At 47.3% G+C, this 22,225-nt stretch overlaps 1 protein-coding gene across 3 annotated transcripts in view; it reads right to left on the minus strand.

The window, feature by feature from the left end:
• Positions 1-8,798, minus strand: part of PAXIP1 (PAX interacting protein 1) — a 49,870-nt gene extending 41,072 nt beyond the window's left edge. For 2 of the 3 annotated variants that reach the window (XM_057304302.1, XM_057304301.1), the window contains exons 1-3: positions 8,619-8,798; positions 4,783-4,917; positions 285-328 (exon numbers count right to left, since the gene is read on the minus strand). In XM_057304302.1, coding sequence (XP_057160285.1) covers positions 285-328; positions 4,783-4,917; positions 8,619-8,699 — 260 coding nt within the window. In that variant the 5' untranslated portion in view covers positions 8,700-8,798. Of the gene's footprint in view, positions 1-284; positions 329-4,782; positions 4,918-8,618 lie in introns of those variants that run through there. The other variant, XM_057304303.1, reaches the window with a different exon arrangement.
• Positions 8,799-22,225: the final 13,427 nt, after the last annotated feature.

Below are 22,225 nucleotides of genomic sequence, written 5' to 3' on the forward strand. Positions count from 1 at the left end.
GAGACAAGAAAACTGAGGTCCAGAGAAGCAGACTGCCCAAGATCATAAAGCCCAGGCCCAGAACTGAGCTCGTGCCCCAGGTTCCAGCCCAGAGATGCTGCCCCACAGCTGCTGCCCCTCGCACCAGGGGTGATGACAAGGAGCAGGTGCGTGAAGTCTGACGCAGAATGGAAAACAGGAGAGACAGAGAATGCACACACATGAACTGCCCTAACTAACGAATCCACTGGTTACCGCGTCAGCCTTAAACCCAGATTCCCTCCTCCCTTCCCCAAAAAGGATACGGCAGAAGAGCTCCACACTGAACGGACAAAATCACCCAAGATGGCTGAAAAAGAAAATAAGAACTCAAATCAAAAAATATTTTCAAACTTTATAATCAAAATGACATTATTTCATCAGCATTGCTCCTAGAAATTATAATCTGTTTTAATGGGTTACAAAGCACCCAGATCATGAGTACTCAAGTAGTAAAAAAAAAAAAATACCACAGTTATTAATACTCAAGGTGAAAAGCTGAATTATAGAATGAAGCACTACCAGATATTTTTAAAAATTATTACATACAGAAATTTAAATTCTAGGTGTACACACTTACTACTGCTTAAGCGTCTAGGCCAGCTGGAGACTATCCTAAGGACAGGGACCTAACAGCCATCCCCACTCCCTCCCCATCTCAGGTACATCAGCAGCTCCCTGGTTCCTGTCTTCAATCTTGAAATCCAACCAAGTGTAAATTCATGAGTGTTTTCAGTAAACCCCAACAGACAGAACATTTGCAAACCATGAAAAGTATCTCTGGTAATTTTTTACAAGTTCCAAAATTCAGATTCATTATAAAATCGTAGCTTAATTATTACCTTTTGGAGTAATTTATATTTTTAAAAAATTATCTTAAATTTCTACATTTAATTTTTAAAGTTACATTCAACTACATATTACCCCATTTAGCCAACTGAAAAGTCCAGAAACTTTAACCCACTGAAAGGTACATACATACTTATTATTCATGCATCAATTTATTCATCAAGTATTTATCGAGAATCTACTTTGTGCCAGAGATGGTGCAAGGACTGCAAATAGACGCATGAAGGGGAGAAATGTGGTCTCTGCTCTCTTACCCCTCATGCTGCAGCCTTGTGACCCTCACCAATCTTCCGGTCTTGTCAGCCAGCCTTAAAATGACTCTAGAAAACCAAACCCCCTCATCATTTTCCAGGTGACACCAACAATGTTTCAGCCTCAGTTTATAACAATGCGTCTTCTGTGGACAGGATGTAGGAATACTGGGTATTTAAAAAAAACTGCAAGACTAGCCGTACTTGGGATCATCATTTCACCACAATCGGGCGACTTTGCCGAGCGCGCTAACTTGCTGCACGAAGTGCCCTGCGCTGCAAGACGGCACTTCACACTTCTATCCATGCCTTCCAGCCAACGCGCCTTCACATTTCTTTGATAACCCTGGGCAAACTTCGGTTAAATCAAGGGGGCTGGCCAGCATCACGAACTGCTACTGGCCCTGACTCTTCCACAATCAACATCATCCCGTGGGCCGAGCTTTATTCTCCACAGTGACACCTGGAGCCCTGCGGAGATCCTTGGCTGCATGGCTTAGCGCCAGGCTGCTTTCCAGAAACCAGCATTTATACTTATCCCTTCCTCTAGAGTGCAGGACGATTTTTGGAGCCTGGGGCAATGCACTGTGACAGCATTCGGGCAGGTGAAAGTGCGACTTTTCTCGAGACACTGGGAGAGGTGCCTCTGAGCAGGAGTGTGACCACGGAAGGAAGCTGACACTCTGGAAAGGTACCCCTTCCAACTATCATGCAGCACACACCCTGGGAAGTGTCCCTTTGCGAACCTGGGGGTGAGGGCAAGCATAGGTATCCCTGTTTAAGGATTTAGGGCTAGTCATAATATCCACGCAGAGTAGACCCACCCTCAGACCCTCATTCAGAGGGGTGTAGAAAAAATAATGCCAAGTCAGTAGGACACACCAATAACAATAAAGCAGAAATGGAGAACTAGAAAAGCATAGTAACAAGGAATTATTTATCCCAAAGGCCAATAACAATATATAAAAATAAGCCCACTGTAAGTCAGCATAATTAACATTTCCAACGATGCCCTAAGGCCACCAAGAAAAATATTTCCATTAAAAAAATTATTCTGTAAGTTTTGGTGCCTAAAGATGCAAGTTTCAAACATCTATACAATCCAAATACATAAATGATAAACTGTCACCATGCATTCAGATGCCTTATTTTTAAAATGCAGTTGTCAAATTTAGTAAGCTAAAGGCCAAGGGATCTGCGCTTATGGAACCAGGCCTCTGCCTCCATCAGCTGAGCTCAGACTAAAAACTTGAGGGCAGGGGCGCCTGGGTGGCACAGCGGTTAAGCGCCTGCCTTCGGGTCAGGGCGTGATCCCGGTGTTACGGGATCGAGCCCCACATCAGGCTCCTTCGCTATAAGCCTGCTTCTTCCTCTCCCACTCCCCCTGCTTGTGTTCCCTCTCTCGCTGGCTGTCTCTATCTCTGTCAAATAAATAAATAAAATCTTTAAAAAAATAAAAAAAAAATAAAAACTTGAGGGCCTAGCAGCATCATCTTGGGGTGCACACAAACTGCTGGGTCAGCTCTGACAAATTCCATCATCCTGTCATGTGGCACTGTAGTCCCTGGACAGGACAGGCACTGCCACAAATCACAAGCAGCCTGGAGCTGTGAAGTAGATGAAAGATGAGTGCGCCTGGGGCCTCGTTTCAAGCTAACACAGCCAAAGGGGAAGAGCAGGACGGGGGGTCTATTAAGCTAGATTGGCAAAATGGTGATAATTATAGAAGCTACATAATGGGTATTTTATGCAGCCTTATTACAGCCTGACTTTTCCAGAAATACAACATGTAAGATGAAGACGACTGTTTTTTTAGCTCACAACTCTAGCAAGGACTGATCACCATTCTGAAATGTTACCGCCCAGTGGCGACCGTGCCCGTGAGCTTAGGGGACCAGTCCACATCTGCGGCACTCACTTTACATCGGACCAGTCCCAGAGGCTCACCTCCCTACCCCATCCTCCATGGACTGGTGCCCAAGGATTTACACACTGAAATACACATTACTGGGTTTTTTTTTCCTCTTTTACATTTCACTTTGGGCAATTTATACATAAGTATATGTGTACATATAGGTTTTAAATTACGTAATGTTCTCTTACATATAAATAAAGGAATAGTAAAGGCGGTATTACAAAGTGCTTGCTGAGAAATGGGATTTGAGCATCATGAGATTTAAGAACCACTGCTCTAAATGGTCTGGCAACAATGACCTTAGTCCCCAACATTTGTTACTAAGGCTGCCCTTTTCAGGTTCACTCTGCAACCTGCATAATCTAGGGGAAGTCACTGTCTTGAGACAAGGGGTCCCAGGCAGCTGAGGGGGGCAGAGATACTGTCCCCACAGCCAAGGAAGAATGGAAGCAAACCAGAGACAAAAGCAGGGTCCCAGGGAAGTAAGTGCGTGAGCCCACAGTCCAGCGCCTGTCACAAGCCTCTCTCTCTCACCAGTGGGGTCAGGTGAAGCGAGCAGGGACCTGTTCATGGTCGGGCTTCATGAGGGAGCTGGCCGTGCCGAAACAAGAGGTCCAGGGTAGCAATATGGCCACCGCATGGCATCGCTGCAAATTAAAGTCACTCTGACTGACATGGCCTTCTCTGCAGAGTCTGGTTTTTGAGAACCTTCCCATGAGACAGATCTGCTTTCAGGTTTATTTTCAAAAACCAGGTTCCTAAGCCTGCAAGGCAATTTCAGACCTGGGTACTGATGAGGTACAGATTTCCCAGCGGCCAGCCAGCTTCTCGGCACCCCAAACTTACCGGCAATCTTTCCTAACTCCTAGCCTCTCTTGTTATTAAACCATAGTAATTTTCGTACTGATTTTCAGGCAAAGTATTTGATAGCACGCGCGCGCGCACGCACACACACACACAAAAGCAGTAGTGGAATGAACTATTTTAAAACAAACATATAACACCTATGATTAGAAAAAAATTGAAGGACCAAAACTAGAAAATTACATTTCAAAACATGCATTTAACATCAGTCAACTCAACTACGAGCAATGAGGGAACAGCCCAGTGTGCAGATCAACAAACTGTGAACAAGTCACCCACCAGCTGAGGCCCCCACTTTCTAGAACAAACCACCCAGCGTCAGCTGGTACCAATAATGGCCACCGGGTGGACAGTGGGACAGTCACCATGACCACTGTCGGAGAGCAGTTAAACAGCACAGCAAATGGGGGACAGGACTCCCTCCAACATGTCTAGCTGGAAATTAAGACCCCACTTGCCACAGTGGGGATGGAAAGTAGACCCTCCAGGAGTCACGTCCTGACAGGACTCCGCCTGCCCGGGGTGAGCATACTTCCTAAGGAGTCCCCAGCGCCCATCGCTGTACGTGGACACACCCATTTCCAGGACACGTCCCTGGCTCTCTACAGGGCCAGACGGGGAGGGGCAGAGAGGAACCAGGCCATGCCACAGCAGGTGCCTGAGTGACCGATCAGTACCTGCAATGTACAGAAACCTGGCCACAGCATGACTTACCGCAACAGGCCTCGCGCTGTGGTAGGCTGGTGACGTGTCAGAAGAGCTCTGTTCACCTAGCAGCTTCCCATACAAAACAGTACTTGGGCAAACACTGAGTTACAGTAAGACTTTACACTGATTTCAAGACACATGATCAAGTGTATAAAATTAATGAGACTTACTACTGACCTTAACTACAGGTAAATCAAAGACTTCCCGAGCTTCTCCAACCTCAGGATTGTCCCCGTCCTCTGAAATTATGTGTGAGGCTAGAGCGTTGTAGGACACTTCCTTGGCTTTCCCAGCTTTGAGAAGCTGGATAACCTTCAAAAAACCACACAAATTAAAATGAAAAACACTGCATTTCATTCTTGATTTACACAAAGTGTTGTGAACAATAAAATTTCTAATAAAAACACACCATGTTCGCAACACAGATTTAATAACCTTTTACTCTGACTCATATGCCATCAAACATTTGAGGACAGTAGGAAGCAGATCCTGATCCACTGACCGAGGAAGCATGGAGGCTGTGAGCCAGGTTCCAGGCAATGTCTCTGCCTGGAAAACAGAAGGTCTGACAGACGACACTCCAGTGCTGAGACGGGGGCCCAGGCTCAAACTTCAAGGCTTAGAGACAGGTAGTTTCACCACAAATGGGAAAGTTTCTAAAAGAGGAGCTAGATGAGCAGAATCTTGATGAACTTATGGAGTTAGACAAAAATACATGCACTGTTGAGGGGAGAGCAGCATTCGACACTGGACAGGTGACAGGGTCAGACTGTCACGTGCTATGCAAAAGTGTTTGTATTTTAATCTCATACAGAAGTGTCTTCTGGAGCGATGCAAGGGTTTTAAGCAGGGAAATGGCATGACCAGATTTTGCCAAAAGATTATGGTCAGTGCAAGAAGAACGGACTAAGCTTGAGACAACTGCAGCAGTCCCGGGGAAAGCAGCAAATAACTGACCCAAGGACTGTCACTAGGGACAGGAAGAAGAAAGAAGTGAGAACGCACAGGACTCAGTGCCTGGGAGGGGCAGGAGTGCAAGAGAGAGTGCTGGGGCCACAACAGTAGCATGCACGGAGGAGCAGGTTACAAGTGCAGAGGTGGGGAAGCAAGAAAAGTACTTTGGTTTGGGGCACATCCTCCCAATGCCAGGTGGAAAGTCTAGGAAAAGACATCAATGGTATCTGGAAGACGTGGGCCCCAACCAGATGGGGAGTCAATGGTGGCCGAAGTTCTGAGAGTGAGGCCCCCAGGTGCACAGTGGTAAGTGAATCGGAGGCTACTCACCTGCCAGACTTCAGGGACAGGTGGAGGTGAGCGCAGAGCCCGAAGAGCCCAGGGATGCACCACATATGAAGGTGACCTGACACCCACGTAGCTCAATTTACCCACAAGTTGGGTAAATTTTTTCAGAATGTTTTATTGACCAACGAGAGATGGCAACTGGAGCCAATGCTAAGTATTTAATAAGTGAAAAAACAGTGGTTGTAGCCAGGTCACCTCCACTTTCCTCCCTTCACCTCCAAGCACCTTTAGTTTCCACATCCACTCAACCTGACCCACAGAATATGGCGCCCTCCTCCTATCTATCCTCCAGCCTGCATTTCCAACCCTACTGCCTGTTTTAGGAGTCTTGAGACTTCAATCTCTCCCCTTCCACCCACGAACAATGACGTTCCCACTGATCCTCACACGCGTGCACACAGGCACACGTGCTCACACACCCAGGCCCCTTCTCCGCCTCCTCTTGCTGAAAAATCGCTTGGAACAACAGACCAACCTATCTTCACTTTCTCACCTCCTGCTCAATCTTCACCCACCGTCGCCTGCCTTTTCTACTTTACTTCATGGACCGAAAGATGCCCACCATGGGCTTCTTTCCAGTCTCCATACGACTGAATCTGTCTTACTAGATTTAGCTCACGTCACTCTGCACCAGGTGTACTGGTCATCCTGGTGTACCCCAAATATATCAACGCCTCCATTCCTCAGCACACGCGTTCCACCTCACCCTCTTACCTTCTGCGTACAGCTCAAGAAGTTCAGTGCTGCCTCTTCCTATGCACCCCAGCAGAAAAGTCTGTCCTTGCTGCACCTACCACCCTACACTGTAATGTCTTCAGGTATGCTCCCCACCCCTCAGCAATGACGGGACCTCAGGGAGGGGTATCAGGTTCCATTCATCTTCAGATTACATCTGCCATCTAGGCCACCGCCTAAACAGGTACTAGATGTTCAATATACGTGAACTTTCTGAATCCGTATTTGTAAGATTCAGGGAATCAATGTTCTGGCTCTAAATCGTTTAGAAAATATACTGTTTCACATCAAAGTGGTTTGCCAAGGACATTTTTAAGCACTTAGATTTGACTCATAGTTGAGCAAATATGGTTCCAATTCAGCTTGTTCCAGGTTTTAAGTAACATTTGGTTCAAGTCCCTCATAAGAGCCAAAGTCCTAAAATGAAATAAAGAGAGTAGGAAGGAGGTGGGGGAGAAGGATGGAGAGTGAAAGACAGGAAAATTATCAATACTGGAAAAAGCTGCCTGTTAACAGGCGCTCATCATGATCACTCTGGGCTCAACACCTGTGTATCTTTAGATTCAAGGCTCAGTCTCTTCACCCTGTAATTACAGTAAAAAAGGATCCACCTTGGGGGTCATGCAAGGGACTTAGTTTAGTTTACTAAGATATCAAGAGATCAGCCTCTAGAAGGCCAAGACCAATCAGCCTTCCACAATTCCTTCCATGCCAAACAATATTACTGGTGGAACACCTGTCTCCACTCTGGAGGACTGAGGTCTAATCACCTGGCTCTGCATTCCCTCCCCTCCACGCTTAGCACTCACAGCAAATGAGACACCCCAGGTAACTTGAACTGCACAAACTTTAATAAAGGGAATCCTGTGAGGATTCACCTGAAAAAGATATTCAACTAAGATTCGCTTCCACAGTGGAAGAGTAACACTCTGACGTTTAAACAGAAGTATAAACTTAGGGGAAAAACAAGATCCTTTGGCATGAGCCTGTTAAATGTTTACAGTGATGGTGCTACCCGGGTATCTTCCACATTTACTGTTTAATCCCCCCAGTTAGGAAAATCAAAGAATGGGAATTCGCGGATGGCAAACAGCGCCTTGCACACGACTGAGGCTGCACAACCCCGACGTGTGAGCTGCGGTGGCTGTCCACAGCAGGGGCAGTTCTCTAAGCCCTCAGCAGCCTGGACCTGGGGTTCCTAGTTGAGCTTCATCCGCTTCGCCCTGTCCACTCTCGGAACCCAAACCCACGGGGTGGGCGGCAAGAAGGATGCTCCCAGTCCGAATTTGCCCCAGAAAGGGGCAAAGTGGCAGTTGGCTGAAGTGGCAGGCTTGGGGGACTTACCACATGAGGCAGAACGCCGGACCCTCACCAGGCGGAGGTCGGTGACAATCCGTGCTAGGCCCGAGGCATGGTCCCCCACCCCCACGCACTCTCCTCCTCTCTGGTCAGAAAGTAGCCCCGTCTCCACGTCTTCCCCTCCCTGAGCTCACCCTCCAGGTGCCGTCCCCGCTGATGGTCCCAGTAGAGCACGACCCAGATTCACGCTCCCCCTAATCGTGGGTCCTGAAGACTCCCCCGCTCCAGCCGCCCGGCCACGGGTTTCCCCGACCACCCCCACGTGCCCTCCCTCTCCTCTGCTCCCCGCCGGTCGCAAGTCCCGCAGAACCCCCACCCCCAGGTCCCCTGCCTCCCCTCCAGAAGATCCCGCAGACCACCCCCCAGGTCCCCACTCCAGGTCCCCTCCCCTAGGTCCTCTGCCTCTGGTGCCACGGGACCCGCATCCCCCGCCCCCCGTCCCCTCCGGCCCCAGGCCTGCTCGGCGCCAGGTGGCCCAGCGTCCGCGCAGCCAGGGCGGCGGGCCCAGCGGGGCCCGGCCGGAGGTGCCCCGACGTTTTGCGCCCGGGCGCGCGCCCGCGGCGGGAGCGGGGACGGGCCGGGGACGCGGAGAGCGGCGGACGGGGGCGGCGCGGTACCTGCGGGTCGATGTCGCCCACCGCGTAGTACTTGACCTCTCGGAACATCTCCTCGGGAACTTTGGGCGCCGGCTCCGACATGGTCGCGGCGGCCAGAAGGCTCCGCGGCGGCTCGCGCCCCGCCCCGCGGGGCCCGCTCCCCAACGGCGCGGCCGGGGCCCGGTCCTGCGAGTCGGGCCCGCTCCCCCGCCCTCTGCGCCCCCGCCCGCTCCGAGCGGCCCAAGCGCGGGAGCCGCGCGCGCCCTGCGGGACGCACCATCCCGCCGGCCGCTGAGGGGGAGCGCCGAGGAGCTGGCTGGTAGCCGGCACCGCCCCGCGCTTCCGCCGCGGCCCGCGGCCCCGAGGGCAGGGGCACCGCGCAGCCCGCTCCGCAGACCCGGAGCCCGTGGCCGCCGCTTCCTCGCGAGGGGGGCCCCGGGGACGCTGAGAAACGCGCCCCCCCCTTGTTGCGGCCCGAGTGGGCCGGTCCCGGGAAAGAAGGGAACGCGGGGGCCCCTCCCGTCAACTCTGGCGGCCGCTCGCGGCGCAGGCGCGCGGCGGAGGGGGCGGGGTTTGCAGCCGGCCGGCTGAGGCGATGGCGGCGCGCGCCGGCCTCCAGCTGTGGAGGGGCTCACGCCGCCGGCGGCTGCCCAACGGAACCCGAGGTAACGCCTCAGCGCCCGCAGCCGAGAGAGGCCGGGTCCCGGGCGCCGGGTCTTAGCTGAGGGGCGGACGCTGAACTGCGTCCGGGACCGAGAGCGCCACGGGCTGGCCGAGGGCTCCAGGCCTCGCCCTTGGGCTTCTCCCCGTCGCACCCGCACCTCACTCCTGCCAACGGAGGCCTTACTCCCCTCCCCCTATAGTCCCAGGCGGCGGCCCGCCGTGACGTACACTCTCTGACGTCACCCTGGCGGCGCCTCTCTGACGTGTCCTCGCCCTGACGTCACCTGGCGGCGCCGCGGAGCCCCGGGCGCCAGTGGACGCCGGCACGGTGGGCGGGGGAGTGCGGCCGGGAACTGGAGATGGAGGACACCGGGGCCGAGGTGGCCGCCCGCCGCTGCTATCAGCTGCGGAGTGAAAGGCGTTCTCAAGTCAGTGTTAGTGCTCTTGGTCCTTTAAAGACCCGGGAACATCCGGAGTTCCCTTCTGAGGCCTGCCTGAGCTGGCCTCTGACCCCAGGTGCGGTGACAGGCGCTCGGGCCCGGGAGGACGGCGTGGCGGGACTGGGAGAACAGGGCGGCCGGGGAGGATGGGGTGGGAGGACGGAGAAGACTGGGAGGCTGGGGAGGACGGGGCGGCGGGACTGGGTGGCCAGGGAGGACGGTGCGGGACGGGGGAGGATGGGGAGGACGAGGGGGTGGCGGAACTGGGTGGCCGGGGAGAACGAGGCAGCCATGGAGGAGGGGGGAGTGTGGTGTGCGTGCGGGCTCGTCGCTTCCGTGTGTGCTTAGCAGCCAGCACATTCCTGTGATGAAAAATAAAGACACGAGTGCTTTTCTGAATAAGAATCGCTCTCCTTCCTCTGAGTACCGGACAATGTATCTGATGTTGATCGCTACAGCATTTTATGTTCGATGTTAGGAAAATGTCGGTGTAATAAATCCCTTTTAAAGACCGAACCAAAATTAGCTTGCCCTGTTACTGTGTGACAGAACTTGTTTAGCTCTTATCTTCTCTGGTTAAACACTACATAATTTTAAAAGACAGAAACCATACCACACAGGTATTCTGTTCTGTAGGCTAGAAAAGAAGAACTCGTAGCGTTTGACAGAACAAACTTATCCTGCTGGGACTTAACATGATTCAATAAGGCCGACTAGGGAACTAACGTGTGTAGTTTAAATCTGCGCTATGTAAAGTACCAGCCTGTCATCCCCGGGGAGCTGCGCAGGCCAGCGGTGGTGCACACGTGCACCCTGCAGCAGCGCCAGGAAGGCTGACGTCCGCACAAGAGGAAACACTCAGTACACTGAAGACGCTGCTTTGCCAGGGACGAAAACTAAAAACCTTTAGACAAGTTCTAATTTCCTGTGGGTGGTGGATGCTCTGAGGAAGTCTACAAGACTGACATCCTGAAGTCATGAAGAATAACCCATCTCCCAAAGGACTAGAGATGACAGTTCCATTTTTTAAAATTAGCACTAAGACCCATAAAAATGATTTTCACAAAATGTTCATTTCTATAATATAAGATGTCCATATGCAAAGTTATGGAAGAAAAATACCACGTTCAGACTGCTCTATTTTTTTCCACAAATAGATATTTCTCGATTTTTGTAGCACTTTAGAAGATGTCCCAGTTTAGGGGTAATAACAGTATCTGTTCATTAAACAGAAGCTTTGTATTTCTTTAACTTTGATGCATGTACTATCCTCAGGACACTGAGCATTAATATTTTTCACTTCCCCCAACTAAGTTCAAAGCATGGTCATTTTGTTGATAATCTTCAGAGAATAAACAGACTGCTTGATGCTAATTTGGTAAATAAGGTCATCCATTTCTCATTTTCTGTTTTGCAAGTTAGGTAACCCGGGGCTACAAAAAAGTGAAGTGTAAAATTGAAAAAGCAAAAGTAGAGTTGGGAATACTTAAATTGTACCTACTGGTGGGAACTTGAGGCATTATTTAGAAAAGTATTTCCAAGTGGCTTTTTAAAATACATCTCTGTATATTGTATACAACACTGTCAGTCTTGTTCTCATATTTTGTTCCATTCAACTGGTCACACGCCCCTTAAAGTTAGATATTAGCAATGTTTAGTAAACCTTTCATTTGGATTTATAGACTACAACATTTAACCTTTCTCATGAAAGGGGATACTTAAGTTAGACACACAAGCCAGAGTTTTATCTCAAGAGAACCAGGGAACCTAAAGGGTGTTGTTTATGGGAAAGGTTCATTCAACTGACACTGAGCACAGTTGCCTCCAATAATCATCTAGCTATTCAATGTAAAAAAACTAGTAAACGGGCACCTGGGTGGCTCAGTCAGTTAAGCATCTGCCTTGGGCTCAAGTCATGATCCTGGAGTTCCAGGATGGAGTCCCGCATTGGGCTCCCTGCTCAGTGGGGAGTCTGCTTCTCCCTCTGACCCTCCCTCCTCTCGTGCTTTCTCTCTCAAATAAATAAAATCTTAAAAAAAAAAAAAAAAACACAAGGAAAATAGTAAATTACCCCAAATCCCTTCCCCAGAAGCAGCACTTGAACTCCTTCCAGACATTGTCCCATATAAATACATTTTCTCCTGAAAAAAATTACACCACATATACTGCTCTGTTGCCACTTAAAAAAGAATTGTCCTTCCTGTGGCGCCTGGGTGGCTCAGTCGTTAAGCGTCTGCCTTTGGTTCAGGGCGTGATCCCGGCGTTCTGGGATCGAGCCTCACGTCAGGCTCCTCCACTGGGAGCCTGCTTCTTCCTCTCCCACTCCCCCTGCTTGTGTTCCCTCTCTCGCTGGCTGTCTCTGTCAAATAAATAAATAAAATCTTAAAAAAGAATTGTCCGTCCTTGTCAAATGTGCATTATTTAATGCATATGCCATATAGTTTTTTAATGTACCTGAATTTAATATACCTCTTGCACACTTGTTTCCTACATGTAACAATTACAGTGCTGCAATGAAGCAGTCATCATAAAGTACACAGTGGTTCTGTACTCTGTCACACTGACAAAGATTTTAACACCCCGACTCTAACTTCCTGAGCTGTTCCCTTCTCTTTAGATCTATTTCCATCTCCAAGATACTATGAGTCAATCTCACTTTTTTAATAGGAAGGATACTTTGAGGATGAGAAACCCAAGACCCAGAGATGTTAAGTAACTCACCCATGATCACAGTTAGTAGGGCTAAATCCATCTTTTTGGATTTACTTTAATTCATTCTTTAGAAGAATTAAAAGGAACAAGTTTAATCTCACATAGAAAAATGGTTATCTCTAAAAATAATATTTATGGTATGGAAAATTTAGCTTTGTATCAGTTAAAAATAGTCCACTCATACATATTTTTGTGGTTAATGTCTAGTCCTCCTTTGGAATTGGCTGAAGAAGAGATGATCGTTACATTTAAGTTCAAAACTTCCCGATTTTAATGTCTTGTGTCAGTTTTAATTTTCTGATTTAATTAGTTTCCTAATTAGAAGGGGTTAAATTAATTAACCTCATTATTTACTATATATTTAATGATTTCTTCTCTATTGGGAGTTACTTAATTTTCAATAATTGGAAAGCTTATGACAGGAGGGAATATTGCCAAGTCTTACACTTTCTGCTTGACGACCAGTGGCAGGAACAGGACAAGCTGAAGGGGATTTTAGGTGAGGTATCAGGTACGTGCAAAGGCCCTTTCCCCCTTGTTTTGAAACATGGTACATGTAAAAACAGGTTGGGATTCCATAATTTCTATCAAATTAGAACTCAATGGATATATCCTTTATTTAAGGTTAAAAGATATCCTAGGACATAGGATTTTATAAGAAATAACCCTACCACATGACCTTAGTTATAGACAATAAACTAATCATGAAGCTTTGAATAATGTTAGATAATTATAATGGAAAGGAGGCTTTCTGAAGTTTTCACCCCTATAAATGTGACACACCAAAATATTCAGATTTTCCTCAGCCTTGTTAACGGACTACATCAATGGCATTTGGGACAACACAGTAAAACCATGGCCTGCTATCCATGCCCTGTGGAAACCAAACAGGCCTGTTCTTTTGTGTTTATATGTGTATAGGTTTAAGCAATTTGTGGATAACTAGGTTTTAAAGAAGTGATATATAAAAAATTTCAATAGTTACTTTTTAAAGAGCAAAACTGAGGCTGTATGTTTCCTTTCGCCACTTCCCAATACATCCTCATGTAGATGGATCAGTCCTCTGCTGCGCAGAGACTAACAGAGACAGCACACAGCTGCTCACCTACCCAGGCCTCTTCATCGCCACCTGTCCATGGCACCGCACTACCTGCGGAGGCCCAGGGCTGCCGCAGGTTACATGAGGGAAGCTTGGGTGGTGGTACAGGTTTAAACACAAACCTAACCTATTTGGTAAAATGAAGTGTCTGGTTATAGGAAATGCACTTCCGTTAAACAAGCATTTGTTGAGCATGCAGGAGCATGGCGAATAGGCCTTGCTTAGCCGTCAAGATGCACCCTCACAATGACTGAGAGTCATTTTTTTTTGAAAGAGGGGGAGGGGCAGAACAGAGGGAGAGGGACAAGCAGACTGGGCTAAGCCAAGAGCCTGACGCGGGGCTCGATCCCACGACTCCAAGATCACGACCTGAGCTGAAATCAAGAGTCAGATGCCCAACCAACAGCCACCCAGGTGCCCCTGACTGAGAGCTGTTCTCTAAGCAGCATTTTAAACGTCAGCATGAGTAGCATAGGGTCCTGGGGTTCAAAGCAAGGAGATGCCACGGGGACAAGGATGATTAGGGATAATAGGAAGAGGAGGAAGACACCCATTCCTGTTGGGAGCAGCAGCCTTAGCAGAGGCCCGGCCCAGAACCACCACGGCAAGACAGCAACTCTGACCCGAGGAGGCGGCTGTGGGCAGGGCTCTGGAAGACCCCAACCGAGAAGTGGATTGAAGACCTTCAGGGAGGAGCTGTGTAGAAAGTAACAGTGATCGTCCGGGTTCTCATAGATCAGACTCTGCCATGGATCAGGGCTAAAACTGTGACAGTAGAAGGTGGTCTTCTGTTGGGTCCCATTTGGAAAATATCCGCCCTGTTCAGTGTGGAGCAGGCGTAGTACCACTGTGAGAAGTGCTAGCTGCACAGTGCTCCCTGCTCTGGCCCCACACTTCCTGGAGCTTCTCACTGCCTGTGGAGCAAAGTTCAATCCTGTTAGCCTGCCATCAGTGAGCTCCATGACCTCCTATTACTCTGACATACGCCCCATCCTTATTCTCCAGAACTGAGCACCCCCGGCTTATCTCTGCTACTCCCCTTCATTCACGCTCTCTTACTGCCAAGCTGGGCTATTAGACGTTCGTGAAGCACGGCCAGAACTCCATGGCTTTCTACAGACTGTCGAACTCTCCATCTGGAATGACCCTCTCCACTTAACACACCTATGCAGATCTTACCTCTTCTTCCTATGGCCAAGATCAAACACCCATTTCTTGAAACATCTCTCATGCCTGGAGATAGAATTTTTGGGGTCCCTTCTATTTATGATTACAAATAAATTATGTTAGCGGAGGCTCTTCAGCAGGGATCCAGGGTGGCTAAGCCAATCAAATATGAGAGAGCTTATCTCAACCCAATGTAATGGCTGGTGTGATGCGTCTGTGAATCATTTTCAGGGCAAGTAGAACAGAGCTTGCCTTCATCCCAATACTTAATATTTAAAATACCAAAAAGACTTTATTTTGAAATACTTCTTCATCTCACACCCCATCCCCACCGACCCCCACATAAGCTCTCCACAACTAGCTAAAACAAGTCTTATTTCCGTTAACATGTGTTTCCCCCACTGTTTAAAGTGGTGCCTGATGTTTCCCCCACTGTTTAAAGAGTAGACGGATGCATTTTGAATGAATTAATATCATTGCTAAGGATTCTTCACCCTGGTCTTGAGGCACCGTGAAGGAGTCATCATTGTGCAAATTTGAAACTCCGCTCTTCTCATGAAGTTGCCATGTTATTGGCTACTGGGTTTTATTTTACAGATGGGGAAACGTTCAGAGAGGTTAGGTCTTGGGTCAGCCGAGTTTTTGTGTGAAAGGCCAGGTAGACAAGATTTCAGGCATCATGGTCCATAGAGTCTGTTTTGATTTCTTACCTTGGCTGTTGCAGCAAAAGCAGCCATAGGCAATATGCTTGCCCGTGTTCCAATAGAACTTGACTTGCAAAAACAGGCAGTGGGCCAGATTTAGCCTTTGGGTCTAGGTTTGCCGACTTGGGGTGGGGGATGGGGGCCGAGGGTTACAGATTTGAAAGTGGAAGAAACAAAGACTGACACCCAACAGGTGTGAGCTAAGCCACCGGCCTCCTGGCCCCGGTCGGCACACTTTCTGCTTCACTCTGATATCTCTGCGCTCTCGGGAGGTCTGTCTGAATGCTTGACCATCAGGAAAACAGGGGGATTAGGGCTAATTAATTAGTCCAGACTTTGAAATCCAGAGAGAAAAGGGCCTCATATTAAGTGCAAATCATCGTCCTAAGTAATATATTTGTGGCACTTTCATTAAATTTTCTCTCAAATCTTGAAAAATATGTATCTCCTGGCTGCCAACATTTTCATCTTAGCATAATTATGAAGCCTCCCCAAATAATCATTTTTCAGTTTGTGATACTCAGTGGGGCACAGTGCCAGCTGCTGAGACCTGACCGAGCTGTTTGAGACTTATTAGCACAGCACAGGTGAAAATGAGTAAAGTCGTAGTGAAATTTGTTCATAGTATATTGAATATAAAAGCCTATTGTGTAGTGATGTTCATGGAAAAACAGAAAAGCACTAAAATCTAAAAGAAGTTAAAATAATTCAGTGTCTCTCAAGGTAAATATAGGAATTTTAGGGGCCCTTTCACAAGATATTAATGAAAACCATTTCCATTACCAGAAAAAAAGCCAGACATTTCAACATGTAACAATGTTTTCATGAATAACATGCTCAAAAGAGAAAATGGTGCCAAAATTAGGTATGTGGCTCCTTTAAATGAGTTAAAGTACCTTTTTCTTTCCTTTTTTTTTCATTTCCTAACATGAACAAGTATTTTGGACCTTAAGCTTAGAACAAATCTAGGGACTATGAATCTGAAAAAAAAAACAAACACTCTTTGTTTATGGACATTCTATTCCTAGTCAATTCTAAAGACACATTTTCTAAGAGATTCAAAACCAATTACATCAAAGTTCTATTACTGTCCTCTGTTTTCTGAGTAGGATTTACAAGTAACTCTTGACTCAGTTTAAATCAGTTCATCTTCTGAGGCGCCTGGGTGGCTCAGTCGGTTAAGTTTCCGATTCTTGATTTCAGCTCAGGTCATGATCTCAGGGTTGTGAGATCGACTCCCAAGTTGGGAGTCTGCTTCTCTCTCTCCCTTTGCCCTCCACCCCCGCTCATTTTCTCTCTCCCTCTCTCTCTCTCTGTCTCTCTCTAAAATAAATAACTCTAAAAAAAACCAGTTCATCTTCTTCCCTCAAGTACACGCTGCTCCTTCAGAGACAGAGACCGCAGGAAGTGTCTTACCAGCTGGGAGTATGGAGGCTATAGGATGAATCAGAAGGAAAGTCACAGGAAGGAAACAGCTGGTGTGCTTCGATTGGGTGCTATTCCGACTCTCTGCTATTTCCTTTGAAACGTAAGAAAACTCACTGGGGTCAGTGTTGAGGGTCTCGGTATTCATCTTGTGCCTGCGCTGCTCACATACTCAGAAGAGTCTGCTCCACACCCATAGAGAGAAAAGAAAGTAAGCTTATGAAAAACAGAGAGCAACCTTGATGAACCCGTTGCCCAGGCAACCAGTTTCAATGATTAATTGATTGAAGAGTGTTCTGGATAATCGTAACATGTTCTAAGTGGGAGAATTTACTTAGTCTATTTGCCTATGTGTGGGAGCTCCAAGAACATTCACAGAAGTATCAAAACTAGTGTTGAGTTCCATGTTCCAGTGCTACAGAAAATATTCAGTGTATTGGAGGATAGGCATCATAACATCATAAACACTGAATTTCTACATTTTAAGCTTTGTGATTCGTGTATTTCATTCCATTTACCTACTGCCCATTAGAATCAGAGAAAGAAGTTTCATTTATACCTTCTTTAGCGGTGATATTTACAAAAAGATTCATCAGAGATTAGCACACCTGAAACTCAACCCATCGATGTTTGCCAGTTTGCCACAGTGCATTCTTCCAGGCAGTCCCTTCTTGAAACCCATCCTAGGAATAGTTGCTTATATCCTGAATCAGATATTTTCAGGTATAAAAGTATTAATTCCAGTCTTCTTGGTGCTGAATGAAGATCCAAAAACACAAATAAAAATGAGAGGCTTTGCTGGGACTTGAGCGGGACCACATCAAGATTTCCCTTTCCTCCCTCCTCTGTACTTTCTTCTCGGTTTTTTTCCTTGGTGTTCACTGATCCTCTCTTCTGTCTTGCTTGATGTAGTGTCATTCCTCCTCTCCATTTCTTTAGTGCTCAGATGGGAGGCTCGGAGAATTTGGAGTTGGTAAGGTAAAACATGCCAGAGGAAGGTTAAAATCAGGGGAAACTTTCACCTTGTATCTTGTAATAATAATTTTGTTCATAATAATTAAATATTTGTTCAGATGTTCATTCTTATTGGCAAAAAAGAAAAAAAAAGCTTACTTACTCACACTGCCACTTCATGTCCTGGATGGGCCTCTGTTACCTTGCATCAAGTTCTCAGACCTGTTTTCCTCTTATTCCATCCCCATAACAATTTGGGGCTACCTACTGCTGCCTTCCAGCTGACTTGTCTATCCCTGTTCTTACAACTTAGGACTCCACGTCTACCTGGAGTGCAGGGGACTCTTAGTTCTCCTGTGCCCCGTGATTAGAGCCAGTGGGGAGCTGTGACAAGCCAAGACTAGCCCAGGTGCTTGCAAAGGGCAAAGGAATCACAGAATGGATAGCGGGAGAAGGTAGTTGTAAAGTCCAGCTGTGGTCACATGACCATGTGCAAAACAACAGCCTCACCCAGACTGTTCCATCAGCTCCGCCACTGTGTAAGGTCCAGTCACTATAATAAATTCCTTGTCTATCTCGTGGTTGCTCCGCTTCTCTGAGTACACCCTGATTCAGGGTAGATGATATACAAATTCATGTGCATACGCAACTTCCTGTCCTCTTCCCAGGTTAGAACAAAGAAACTGTCCTTCTGACTCTAAAGCTTTAGATCTTGTCCCACGTGTTTACATCCTGAGTCGCCTCGCAATTATTCTTTCTCTCCCTCTCAATCTCTCTTTATTGGGTCTTCCAAAAGGCTTTTATTTTTTTAAAGATTTATTTATTTGAGAGAGAGAGTGAGTGAGAGAGAGCGCACGTGCACAAGTCAGGGGAGGGGCAGAGGGAGAGGAAGAGAATCTTTAAGCAGACTCCATGCTGAGCTTGCAGCCCAATGCTGGGCTCGATCCTATGACCCTGAAACCATGACCTGAGCTGAAACCAAGAGTCCACCGCTTAACCGACTGAACCACCCAGGTGCCCCCAAAAAGCTTTTAAATAAGATCGTGCTGGTGGTTCAGTTGGTTAAGTGGCCGACTCTTGGTTTCAACTCAGGTCATGATCTCAGGGTCATAGGATTGAGGCCCAGGTTGCGCTCCTTGCTCAGCAGGGAGTCTGCTTCTCCCTCTCCCTCTGCCTGCCACTCCCCCTGCTTGTGCTCTCTCTCTCTCTGACACATAAATAAAGTCTTTTAAAAAATGAAATAAATAAGTCCATGCTTTTACACATGACCACTTTATGAAGTCCAACCTCTCTCTTACCCCGGATCCCTGAGCCACTGCAAGAGCAGTTCATAGTGGAATTGGCATGTGAGTTAGAAAAAATTGTAGGCCATGGAGATTTCAAACACTGCTGCAGGAGAATCTAGCCATAAAATACAAGACCAGAGGCGCAAGTGTGAAAATGGACAGGCACGAAGTCCGCTCTCAGGGGGCAAGGGAAAGTAGTGGGAGAGGTCCTGCTAGCATGCAAGCAGTCCCCAAGCACTGGGATAAATAAAAGACAACCATTTCTTCCATACTTGTACCCTTCTCTCAAGATTCAAAGTCAATGGAGGGAGCAACGAATCTGTCAACCCCGCGTTGATTCCTCTCCTCCCTTTACACCGTAGCGGAACAGAGGCTTGGAGTCTTTCAGTACCTCCGATATTTTCAGTACCTCTCGATTTCTTGTTCCTCTAACATCTGTCCGCGGCGGTGGATGGCAATTACCCTCTATAACTGAAGTTTTGTCTTAGGAAAAGTATTTGTGGCAGCAATAACAGCAAACAAATTAGTGTATTTTTTCTACTTCCTCTACTTATACAGATAAGCAAAACATACTTGTGAATCCTTCTGTCCCTTTTTATTTAAAAAATGTAATTGTACAGCTAGTTTGCACTTACTATGTCGTGGCATGCCTCCAAGTTAATATGGATGCTTCTAACTTTAAAAAAAAAGTTGCATAGTTCATTTCACGGTTCTACCATGATTAATTGAACCTTAACCTGAATGCCCACTTAAAGAGATACCTCTGGGTTTTTGCCACCACAAACCACACAGCAATAAACAGCTTTGAACTACAGTTAAGAACTGGTGCTTTCGTTTCTGTAAAATTGAATTTCAACTCTTGGAGAAGGATTCCTGGATCACAGAATATACACATTGTTAATTTTAATGGATCCTCCTTTTCTATTGGGGATTATTTCTTCCCCAAATTATATTTCCCTCAGCAATTTTCATTACTATCAGCAACGTGTAGGATAGCTCCTTTCCCTACACTCTCACCAACTTTGGATGACACGCTATTTTTCTGCCCATCAAATTAGAAAAATGAAAAAGACTTCAAAAAGTAAACTACGGCATTTCCCTGTCTGCAAGTAAGATTGAGCACTTTTTCATGTCTTAATTTGCTTTTAGCACAGCCGTAACACTCATTTTTAATTCATGTTCTATATCAGGAAAGCTTTGCAAGTTCAACCCTCGCAGGATGCTTGGGTGGCAAGTGTGTATGTGTCTGTGTGTATAAGAGGGTGAACTATACATGCACAAATTCTTACATATACAGACATATGCACACGTATCTGTGTATGGAAGACATGTAGCAAGGTGTTGACATTGGTGAGCCTAGGTTATGATACATGTATTCTCATTATTCTTTCAACTTTTCTGGAAGCGTGAACATTTTTCAAAATCAATTGTGGGAGAAAGGTGGCCTCTCCAGGTGCGAGCACGGTATATCTCACGTCTCATGGGTTTTCCAAGACTCAGACACGGTGGGCCTCAAAAAATGCTGCTTCCAGAAAGATCTGCTTTTCTTTTACCTCAGAAAGGCTCTGTAGCTATTCGGACGCTGTCATTGTAGCAACGACCTGGAGATGAATGCAGCTGGCTGGGGTAAGTTTAGAGTCGGACAAACAGCTGTGGGCAGCAGGAATGAATGCTGGGAACCACCACAGGCTCTGATCTAATTGATTGATTGGCTTAAAAACTCCTGCAGCACGTAAAGCTTAATCGGCACAGAGAGGGCTGGGGGGGGGGGGGGGGCGGTCCCAAGACGATGATAACACGAGCAAGTGCGCCTACTCAGAGTTCCAACACGACCGGGGTTCTTGGTTCTTAAACACGGCACCCTGATTATCTCCTGAGCGCAGACGGCGGGGGGAAGCATGTTCCCGAAGCATCGCGGCCACACTTCTGCCTTCAGCTCCTGGGAAGGCCCGTTTGGCTGATCTGCAGGATGGATGCTGTGCCTGTGAACACCGAACGGTAATGCTCCCCGAGAAGTGAGACTGCGCTGCCGTCCCCCAAAATGCAGAGCTCATTCTGCCGGCACCACTTTGTGGACCTTAGGGGTCAAGGTTTTGAGAGTTCTAGAGCTGAGGAGGGCTACAGTATAGAGCAAAAGAGCAAGATTTGTGATACTGCGTTAAATTATTTAACAGCAGGGAAAATCACGTGACAGAGCTGCAATCCTTGTAAAGTTCCCCACTTAACTGTCACTCCTCAACCCACTTTGTCCTCTGCTTTCTCTGCTGTACAGACCAGAAGGCTAAATATGAAATTTCCTAGCTTCTTTTGTAGCAAGCATTAGCCGTGTAATACAATGCTTGTCGACCCAATGTGAGTGAAGGCTCCTGTGGAGGCGTTCTGGGGGAAAATCTGCTTTCCCGGCTCACTGGTTCAGGTGCGCAGGGCGCAGGCCGAGCTGGGCAGAACGCCACACTCCTTCGCTAACCTTCTCTTTCTTCTGGGAAAAGGACGAGGTGCTTGGATGTGCAGCAGGCAGTGTGAAAGCAGGAGGTGGTAAGCCAGCCTGCAGGGGACGGTGGGGTGCAAAGACAGAGCTGCGTCCTCGGTGATCCTGCTGTCACTGCTCTAGCCCGAGGCTGCCACGCAGTCGTTCCAGTAGGAAGCACTGCTCATGAGGCATTCAGCTACCTCTAGCTAACCACGTTCTTGGTTCCCTGCGATCCTTTTAAAAAGACTACAAAGTAATACCTAGAGCAGCAGATGGTCGACATCGGCATATGGCATTATGATTTTAAAATTTTATTATCATCCACCAAAGTAGGGCAAAATTTAATATTGCTAAGAGGAGTGAAAACTGTGACATTCTCAATATTTTTAAATAAATGGTTTCATAATAATCATGAGTTCTCCATTCTGCTGAAGGTAGTTGTTGCTGGAGGAGGTAATTCATCTCAAAGAGACTGTTTTAGACTGGAAGGTACTGAGCTGCTCTTACAGTTGAATTTCTTATTAAAGCATAATGCATATACAAAGCATAACGCACAGCAACACGCACAAGTCCTACGTTTACAGCTGGAAGAATGTCACAAGTGGGCTCACCGTGTAACCAGCAAGAACTGGAACACGACCCCCTTCTCGTCACTGCTCCCTGACCATAGCCAACTATCGTGATTTCTGATGCCCTAGAGCCGTTTTC

The sequence above is a fragment of the Ursus arctos genome, unplaced genomic scaffold (assembly GCF_023065955.2).
Source record: "Ursus arctos isolate Adak ecotype North America unplaced genomic scaffold, UrsArc2.0 scaffold_3, whole genome shotgun sequence".
NCBI classification, from domain to species: domain Eukaryota; kingdom Metazoa; phylum Chordata; class Mammalia; order Carnivora; family Ursidae; genus Ursus; species Ursus arctos.